Source organism: Pelobates fuscus, chromosome 1, assembly GCF_036172605.1.
Source record: "Pelobates fuscus isolate aPelFus1 chromosome 1, aPelFus1.pri, whole genome shotgun sequence".
In the NCBI taxonomy this organism is placed as follows: Eukaryota; Metazoa; Chordata; class Amphibia; order Anura; family Pelobatidae; genus Pelobates; species Pelobates fuscus.
In genome coordinates, this window is record NC_086317.1 from 66,337,087 (window position 1) to 66,347,881 (window position 10,795).

General features: G+C 44.2%; 1 protein-coding gene across 1 annotated transcript in view; it reads right to left on the minus strand.

The window, feature by feature from the left end:
- AKAP10 (A-kinase anchoring protein 10) overlaps nt 1-8,414 on the minus strand; it is a 36,172-nt gene extending 27,758 nt beyond the window's left edge. Inside the window, exon 1 of the mRNA XM_063449293.1 lies at nt 8,166-8,414. Within this exon, the coding sequence (XP_063305363.1) occupies nt 8,166-8,187 (22 nt within the window). The 5' untranslated portion in view covers nt 8,188-8,414. The remainder of the gene's footprint in view (nt 1-8,165) is intronic.
- Nucleotides 8,415-10,795: the final 2,381 nt, after the last annotated feature.

Here is a 10,795-nt window from a genome sequence, read left to right on the forward strand (position 1 = left end):
AATCGATTTAACTCCTAAATGGCAGAGAATTGAGCAGTGAGACTGCAGGCGCATGATCTGTACACAGACTTTTGGTGATTATAGTGTCCCTTTAAGCATTGCACAACTAGAAATGCACTCACAAAATGTTGTGCAGTGTTTACATTTATTTTAACTGTATTACACTATGCAATTATATTTATTTTTGTAGATCAATCAGCAATATTCCCTTGAGGGGGAGGGGGCAGGGCTGTACATAATGAAACTATGTAAGATAAGTGTATTCATTCCACAGCTGACACTGAGGGTGAGGTTGTAGGTTTTTCTGTGTATATACTTAAAATATTTTTCACCACTGCTATGAGACAATATAAAATGACTTCTATCACTCAGTTTTCACAAGCCATAAATGCTCAGATTAAAAAGTTCAAGCCACAACTACATGCATCCAAGATTTGTATTAGCAATCACGTTAGTACCTGCACCTGCCATACAGTGATCGGACGTGTTCATATCTATGATTTGCAGCTTAAACACAAACATCTGCTTAGGTGTGGTTAAAGCATATAAAATCTATTAACTGAACAATAGTGAAAACCACATAATAGATAAGAATGACAAATGTTTTATTGTAAAGTTTACAACTTACTAAAAATAATAAAAACCATACATGCTTGCATAGGGGCCCAGATTTAAAAATAAAATTAAAAAAAAATCTGTTTGTCTGCTGGTAGCGCTTACAGCCTATGGGCAGCGCTGTATTTGCCGCGAGGCAAATAAGGCATTTGCCTTGAGCAGCACTTTCCAAATTCCCAGGCAAATCCATTGTTAGCCTCAGAGCAGGCGGCCAGTTGAAGTCCAGGCGGGCGGCGAGGGAGCGCTGATTTGTGATACGACGTCCCATTCCGGCTCCCAACATCACTCTGCGGCGTGGTCCTCTTTCTCCTCCCCCCCCCCCCCTTAGTGGTACTCTCACTCCCCACCGGCAAGGGAGAACCCAGCTCCTTCGCCGCGCCGCAGAGTAATGCCGGGAGCCGGAATGGGACGTCGTTTGCTGATGCCGGGAGCCGGAATATGACGTCATATTCCAGCTCCCTGCATCAGTATACAGCCGTGCTGCGAGGGAGAGGAGAGACAACACAGCTCCCTCGCCGCGTCTGACATGGAGACAGGCGCCCGCCCCACTGGACCCCAAGGACAGGTCCACACAAGCTCTTCAGGTAAGGAGGCTGGCTGGACATTTTTTAATAAAAAAATAATCATTTGTGTATGTGTGTCTGTGAGTGTACACCTGTAAGTGTGTGCATGGGTGAGTTCCCACACTTTATTCCCCAGGACTTGACCCTTGATGGTGGGTACTGTTGTACTTGTGAGACATTACTGAACACAAATAGTGTTTAGGAGCAATAAAAACATATAATGCTGATGATATCATCGGTGAAAGGGCAGTTCATTTGTGAAAAGTGCAAAAGAAATTAAAATGAACACTACCTTCAGCCAGTGTTTGTGAAATGGCAATTTATTCGTAAAAAATGCAAAAGAAATCCAAATGAACTCTACCTTTAGTCAGTGTTTGTGATTAAGTGGCTACTAAAAAAGGACTGGACATACTCCGTATTGAATACCCTGGGTTGCCTACTTTTTCAAATGGTATGCTATGATGTGGGTAATTTTCCTTCCTGGGCTGCCATATGGTCTCAAAGGCAAACCAATCTGGCAAATGTTATTGTGTAAAAACCGTAAATGGGGAAAGTCCTATCTTTATCCCTGTACATTTCCAAAATCCCATAAAACTTGTACATGGGGGGTAATTTTGTTCTCGTGAGACATTGCAAAACACAAATATGTGTATTTAATTACAGCAAAAACCAACAGTATTATGAAATTCACAGTTCATGCAGAACATGAAAAATAACATTTCTTAATTATTCAAATTATTTTAGATTTTTATTCATATTAAATGGTTTCATATATGAATATTTTATGTGAAATTAAAGGTCTGTTTCTCCTGAACAAAATGATAAGTGTTGGTGCACATAATATGAAAGAGGTGAATTATAGTTGAACGGATTTATAGTGCAAATTTCAGGCTTTGTTTTGATTAGAACGTGTACAATTGCCTCCGTCCTTAACGGGGTTAAAAGCATCTGGGCCTGTTGACGTTTGCCACTCCCCTCAAAAATAAAGATCTGGGTACCAATTCTTCAATTAGGTGAGTGGATTCACTACACTGTGAGCTATAGTGCTCCACTTCATTTTACCTTTTCTTACTTTGTTGAGAGTATATATCTAGAGAGATATTACCACACGTCACAAGTTTTTAATGTACAATATAAGGTATGGGAGAGAATGCATATTAACGGAACACTCTACTGCCCAAATACAAAATAAATGTATAAAAAATAATGGTATAGTAGATATACCTCAATAGAAAACTTGCATGCATTTTTTCTTCGGAGCTATATCTAAAAACAGCAATTCTCTTGTCTGCAGCCTTTCCAAGCCCTCAACTCTTATCCCGCCCAGACTTTCTCTGGCTGTCCAATCACAGACTTCCCAATACAGCTCAATAAGAAGTCTTTAAACATCAGGAGCCCAACAAGTAACCCCCCAGGTTCTGAAGATCTACAACTCCTACAATGCATCATGTAGCACTAAAACATCTGTGGATGTACCTTTTTAGCAACCCTGGCATAGACCATCAGTGGTTCTTAAAGGCTACTCCAAGCCCCATGCATACTTCAGTAATTTGAAGTGGTCATGGTGCCTGGAGTCTGTATGTGTAGTGTTTTGCATGCATCAGCCAGTGATACAATGGCATACAGAGATTTTCGTATCTATAAATAGCTGACAGCATGTGATGATTAAGCAGAGGCCTGAGGTTGAAAGATTTAAGTATTGAGATCAGTTCATGTTGTCATTGCATTTGAGTACAACTTACACAGAAGTTTCTACTATTCTTCTAAAACTAAGGAAATACAATACACTAAAAATGTAAAGTAAGAGACACTGATATATTTTTACAAATGTTTAATCAGTTTTTAGATCTATGGTTTTCAACAACACTATAATGCGAAAATACTTATGGCTTTTAAATGGATATTAAACTATAGAAATGCGTATATATATATATAAAAAAAAATGTAAGGGGATCAATTTTTCTTTTTAATGAATTACAGAGATGTTGCATGAAAATGTAGGCAAAAATAAAATGCATTAAAAAAATAAAATACAACTCACCTTGACACTCCTGCATTTGTTACAAATATCCATAATGTGAAGGATCTGAAATGAACTCTCAACAAACCATAATGAAACTTCACTTAAAGCGGCACTGTCATGCCGAACTTACCTTTCTTTAACCGATTCCTCTTCTCTCCCTCATTTCTTCTTGTCTGCTCTAGTTTTCTTTAAAACATAAGACAAAGTAAGGACTATTTTGTCTTATGGAGGTTTCCTACGCTTGACCAGCGGATGAGCAAAGTGTGCTTTGTTTCCGGTGATCAAAGCAATTTTCCCCACACTTCTCACCTTTGATGCGTGATCTTGCGATGCTTCCTGTCAGTATTCCTGAACATCCTATCATTTAGACAGAACGCCGGCGAAGCTACCGAATTTCTTCCTAACAGAATGAGAACAGTTTGTTCATTCAAGTTAGGACGCAATTCGGGACCTTGTTCGGATCATAATTTCATTTGAATGAATGAAACTCCGATCCTATTTGTGCCACGGCTGCATCTTAGCTCCCTAATTCCCACGGTATCGGGGAGCTATCTACCAAAAGGCTTAAACACTGCATTCACTATACACACTGAATTCATTATACACACACACATAGACACACACACACACTACATAAAGACACACACTGCATCCACTACACAAAAACACACACACTGCATTCACTAATCAAATACTATCACTGCATCCACTAATCAAATACTATCACTGCATCCACTACACACACACATTCTTGAAAACATAACTTCTGACTGGCATGCGTATTTTTTGCATTTACCTTGAAAACATAACTTCTGACTGGCATGTGTATTTTTTGCCCCCCCCCCCCAGGCCACCACCCTTGAGTGGCGAATGGGGAACCTAAACAACAAAGAGGGGGACCTATCGTGTCCCACCCCCAACACAATCAAAAGAAATCATACTTTGGCTTAGAGCAAATCTCTACCTTGACAAAAGGCGGAACTACCGGCAGGTTTTATCACTTCCCCCAACCATTGTTAGTGAATACGGCAATGGCTCATTGAGAGACAATATATATGGAAGTTCCCGTAATTTCACTGAATCCTCCACATACATTAATTTTGCACTCTCGATCATATGCAAGAGTACAGCACTGATGTGGGCTCCTTACGAATGATGCGCCAGAAGCTGACAAATGAAGATGGTAGTCCCCCGTAGGAAGGGGCAGACTCAGATAAGTAGAGCTTATCTCTACCACACTCCAAGCGACGATGACACCATCGAGGATCTTTGCAAAATATGCAATGACCCCAGAACGTGGCAGAGCTTTAGGGCTGACATAAGACAGGTTAGGCAATAGTCCCACAAAACCAATTCCATTACATAAGAAGTCATGAGTACAATTTGCTGATGGATTTTAAAAAATTTGAATAAAATTGATATAGACATCCTAGAACTCTTGTTCGCAGCCCAGTGAAATGTCAAAAGCCATAGGTAAATCAACACACCAATAAAACACAAAATATCTCAGGACTGGAAGAAACCCTAAACTTAGTGGTTTCTTTTCAGAAAGCTGAAAATGTTATGGCACTTAGAGTAACTAATGTTCCATAGCAGCGTTTCCCAGACCAGTCCTCAAGACCCACCAACAGTCCAGGTTTTGTTAGTATCCCCATTGGAATAAAACAGAGAAATACATAAATCCTGAACTGTTGGTGGGCCATGAGGACTAGTTTGGGAACCACTGTTCTATAGAATTTCAAGGCTTATTCCATAAGCATCGATTTACAAGCACAGCAAGGAATTCAATTAGTGGCTTACTGCTGTACAATGTATAACAGCTCTGTGAAACCTAAAACATAACATTATGTACAACAGTATTATATTGGAAAAGCAAAGGTAAAACAGCATAACCAAATGTATCCTAAACTAAACATCACACCTAACTTGCCATGAGGGCATGGAGTGATGCTTTAAGTTCAATCTTCTAAAACATTCTACAGCATGAGTTTTACCATTTTTGGTAAATTAACTATTGCTGTTCAGGAGGTGTGATATGGCTGGAACAAACATTTGGTTACAGATTCAGATTTTTCCTATGTAGAATAAATGTTTGCTTTACACAGTAACATGTTTTTCCGCTAACAGAAACCAGATTCCTAACATCCTGAGAAGTTAGATCTCCAGATGAGGAAAAAAATTTCGGTTTTACAGTTGACATGCAAAAATAATACAGCAGAGATGTATACCCAAGATACTACATAAAGGAAAATAATTTTGCAATATTCATGCATATAGATAGTTATCTGTGTTTCTTAACTTTAACTTCTTCTTAAAAGGGGTTTGATTTACTTATTTTATGGAGGATTCTTTTTGTTTTGTTTTTTTACTGTGCCAGGGCTCCAGTCTGTCCCTCTACATCACATAGAACATGGATGACCAAAAGGTAGATCCTCACAATTTTGTAGAACTACAACTCCAAGGATTCTTTGCAGCCTTTAGAATGCCAAGGCATTATTGAAGTTGTAGTTCTAAAACACCTGGCGAAGACACCTTTTAGGCACTCGTTTACTTAGAGGGACTTAAAGCAGCACTGTCACTTTGCAGGTTTAGTAACCCCCATCTACCCGTCACATCCCAGGCTAAATCCCCCCTCCTTTTCCTGCCACATCTCAGGCTAAATTCCTTGCCATTACTCATCATATCCCAGGCTAAATTCTCTCTGTCTACCACTCACATCACTACACTTTCTCTATCTTTGTCACATCTAATGCCCACCCTTTTTGCATTGTTTATATTGTAGATTAAACTTGTCTTGATAAAATAGCTTGAATGTCCCATTCACTCGTACGTTCTTCCTGTCTTACTCTAAGTCTAATGTTCTTATTATCTTTACACTTGTTCAAGCATGTCCCTCTCTCAAGCTGTCACATCCCAGGCCTGACCCTCTCTCTCTAGCTGTCACATCCCAGGCCTGACCCTCTCTCTCTAGCTGTCACATCCCAGGCCTGACCCTCTCTCTCTAGCTGTCACATCCCAGGCCTGACCCTCTCTCTCTAGCTGTCACATCCCAGGCCTGACCCTCTCTCTCTAGCTGTCACATCCCAGGCCTGACCCTCTCTCTCTAGCTGTCACATGCCAGGCCTGACCCTCTCTCTCTAGCTGTCACATCCCAGGCCTGACCCTCTCTCTCTAGCTGTCACATCCCAGGCCTGACCCCCTCTCTCTAGCTGTCACATCCCAGGCATGACCCCCTCTCTAGCTGTCACATCCCAGGCCTGATCCTCTCTCTCTAGCTGTCACATCCCAGGCCTGATCCTCTCTCTCTAGCTGTCACATCCCAGGCCTGATCCTCTCTCTCTAGCTGTCACATCCCAGGCCTGACCCTCTCTCTCTAGCTGTCACATCCCAGGCCTGACCCTCTCTCTCTAGCTGTCACATCCTAGGCCTGACCCTCTCTCTCTAGCTGTCACATCCTAGGCCTGACCCTCTCTCTCTAGCTGTCACATCCTAGGCCTGACCCTCTCTCTCTAGCTGTCACATCCCAGGCCTGACCCTCTCTCTCTCTAGCTGTCACATCCCAGGCCTGACCCTCTCTCTCTCTAGCTGTCACATCCCAGGCCTGACCCTCTCTCTCTCTAGCTGTCACATCCCAGGCCTGACCCTCTCTCTCTCTCTCTAGCTGTCACATCCCAGGCCTGACCCTCTCTCTCTAGCTGTCACATCCCAGGCCTGACCCTCTCTCTAGCTGTCACATCCCAGGCCTGACCCTCTCTCTCTAGCTGTCACATACCAGGCCTGATCCTCTCTCTCTCTAGCTGTCACATCCCAGGCCTGATCCTCTCTCTCTCTAGCTGTCACATCCCAGGCCTGATCCTCTCTCTCTAGCTGTCACATCCCAGGCCTGACCCTCTCTCTCTCTAGCTGTCACATCCCAGGCCTGACCCTCTCTCTCTCTAGCTGTCACATCCCAGGCCTGACCCTCTCTCTCTCTCTCTAGCTGTCACATCCCAGGCCTGACCCTCTCTCTCTCTCTAGCTGTCACATCCCAGGCCTGACCCTCTCTCTCTCTCTAGCTGTCACATCCCAGGCCTGACCCTCTCTCTCTCTCTAGCTGTCACATCCCAGGCCTGACCCTCTCTCTCTCTCTAGCTGTCACATCCCAGGCCTGACCCCCTCTCTCTCTCTAGCTGTCACATCCCAGGCCTGACCCTCTCTCTCTCTAGCTGTCACATCCCAGGCCTGACCCTCTCTCTCTCTAGCTGTCACATCCCAGGCCTGACCCTCTCTCTCTCTAGCTGTCACATCCCAGCCCTGACCCTCTCTCTCTCTAGCTGTCACATCCCAGCCCTGACCCTCTCTCTCTCTAGCTGTCACATCCCAGCCCTGACCCTCTCTCTCTCTAGCTGTCACATCCCAGCCCTGACCCTCTCTCTCTCTAGCTGTCACATCCCAGGCCTGACCCTCTCTCTCTCTAGCTGTCACATCCCAGGCCTTGACCTCTCTCTAGCTGTCACATTCCTGACCTAAGAGTTATTACCTCCCAGCTCTTAACCTCTATCTAGCTGTCACATCCCAGGCCTGACCCTCTCTCTAGCTGTCACATCCCATTCCTGACCCAGGGGTTATTACCTCCCAGCTCTAAACCTCAATCTAGCTGTCATATTCCAGGCCTTATTCTTTCCCTAGCGGTCACATCCCATTCCTGACCTACTATTACCTCCCAATTCTCTGTCTAGCTGTCACGTTCCACACATTATCTATCGCCCTTGCGGTCCCTTTCCCTAGTGTTGAAGACTAATGCACTCCCTCCTTTCCCCTAGCTGTCACTATTTGGCCTCCCTCCCCCTGGTATAGTGACCATTCCCTGTTAGCTGTCACGGCGGGCCTGTCCTGGACATGCAGCCGGTCAGCCCTGCTCCCCCTCCCCGAGCCGGATGGAGCCCTGGCCGCCCGGTCTCCGTGTCTCCGGCGGCTGAAGTTACCTTTCCTGCGGAAGAAGGACATGGCGCCGCCTGCTCCCGGGCTCTGCCGGCTCTCTCAGCGCATGCTGGGCGCCCCGGCTCCCCTCCTCTCGGGCACGGGACGCCGGGGACACCGGGCTCTGGGCTCCGAGAGTACAGAGACACCCGGCAGCTCTAACATGAATGACACTTCCTCCTTCCTCCATCCGCAGCTCCCAGCCCGGCCATATTGTCAACAGCGCAGCCTTCCGGGCAGCGCGGGGCATGCAGGGTTATGACGTCACTGCCAGCGAAGCCCGAGCCGCCATCTTTCCTTCAGGCTGCAGAACTTACTCCAACCACCATCACCACTTCAGCTGTGTGAAGTGGTTATGGTAGCAGGAATATGTGAAGCACGGCTCATACTGAGTGATTGTGACAGAGCCCGTTTAACACAGATTGCTGGGACGGTCACATGACTTTTGAATCACGTGACTCCCTCCTATGCATGTATAGTCTATGTGTATAGTGTATTAAACAAAGGGTGTAAGAAAAGGTGGACTCCTTGTCCTACACCCTCTGTATCATGACTGTATTAATATTTCACTTTACGCTTTCTTGAAGCGCCTACACAAACAGTTTTTCTTAATTTTATGTGTAGGGAATTTCCCAAGCCTTTCATAAAATCATAAATAATTATATGTATTATTTTTTTATTAATATTATTATTATCGCTATTTATATAGCGCCAACAGATTCCGTAGCGCTTTACAATATTATTAGAGTGGGTATTTAACTATAAATAGGACAATTACAAGAAAACTTACAGAGACGATATGTTGAAGAGGACCCTGCTCAAACGAGCTTACAGTCTATATGCATGTAGATTCATTTAAAAGGTTTAGCTAATTTTAAGCTTTGTATCTCAAAACGTGAAGCCGTATTCTGCTGCAGCACTAGAATAGTTAATTAAGTCAGTAATGGATCATTTGGACATTGTTGGTGGGGATTTAGTCCTTGTTTAGTGTGTTGTTAGTAGATTTAGAGATATCCTGGTATTTTGTAGCTTTTTATTAACCCTTCCGCAGGCTTTGTGTATTAAGTGAAAACTGTAGCAGCCAATAGGTTGCCAAGGCTAGCAAATATCAGAACTACTGATACTTTCATTGATATCGACATTCTATAGCATTATATCTGATTAGTAATGACTATTGCTAAAGTTTTAATTAAGTATAGGTTGTCAATACTAATGATGAAAGTGTTAGAAAGGAATGTGGAAAGAAAGTCAATATAGAGAAACTGCAGAAAGCTTTCATATAGGGATTTTTATTGCTGAATTCTGCAAAGCAGTTAAACACAAAGGTAAAATTACATTCAAATTGATTAATCAGTCAGTCAGAAATGCGTGCGCTGAAATAAGGTCATTGCTAAAGCAGACTACTGCAAAATTATTACATATATTCACGAAAAGTAAAATGCATAATTCACTATCAAAACAGAGTGAGTTATCTTGACCGCTCTTCACTGAGGTGAAACCAGCAGCCTGTGTTAAAGGACCACTCTAGGCACCCAGCACCCAGACCACTTCAGCTTAATGAGGTGGTCTGGGTGCCAGGTCCCTCTAGGATTAACCCTTTTTTTTATAAACATAGTGTGGTGGAATCTCGGTAAAAATAAATTTAGTAGGCCGAGATTACCACGTGGCATGTGTACGTGCATATGCTGACGTATCGATCAGTTGGTTGCACGAGGCAAGATACGATCAGTAGTGTACGGAGCATGTGCAAGAATACAGGATGTAGTATTCCCCTCCTCCATTGTGCTGGACAGGCCATGCGGTCAAGCAGGAAGTTAATTCTTATTTGTATTGATTGGTCAAGAGAATGTGCGGGTGGAGCATAATATGGGAGGAGTTATGTGCCTATATAAGGAGCCTGCACTATTGTCCGGGGCTCAGAACTTGTTGTATTTTGGTGACGTTAGTCCCTCTGAGTCCCGATCGGTGATCCAATAAAGAATCTCTTCCTTCCTGAAGAAACCTGTGTCCATCTCTCTGTGCTTCGCTTCCGTCAGTTTCTCCGGTATCATTTGGTGCATTGGCCGGGAAGCTCATCGTTCAACGGTAGCTGAGAGGCAGAGGCGTGAGACGGTCTATCTTTGCCCACGTTCTCTACGGCTGCACCCCTGAACTTCTGCGTGGACCTCCCTTCGTCTCGGCGCCACTGGTCTGTTGTCCAGGAGATCATCGGCCTCTACGTAAGAAGTGCTGGGGTGTCCCCGTCGATGAGTGTGAACTCAGGTTCAGGAACGAGGAGGTAAGACAACTGCTGTTTTAGACGGCAGACCCACTAGGGGTATACCGATTGTGCGGTAGGCCCATCAGGGGTTTGAATTGTGTATGGAATCTGCCCCCTCTGTCGGAGGGAAGGAGCGAAGGCGCACCGCTCGATCGAACGCTCTTTAGTCAAACCGTTTGATTTTGTTAGTCAGGCGGGGCTCTGGTGTAAATAGCCCTAGCCGGACACCGGTGTCTTGTCTAGACTAGCGTTCTAGGGTGTATATTTTGTTCGCTAGGTCGGAGGGACCGGGAGACTAAGCGGCGTCTGTGTAAATTCGGTTCACTAGCTCTCAACCTATCTTGGCTAAGTGGGAAGGCGTGTAAATTTGGAACC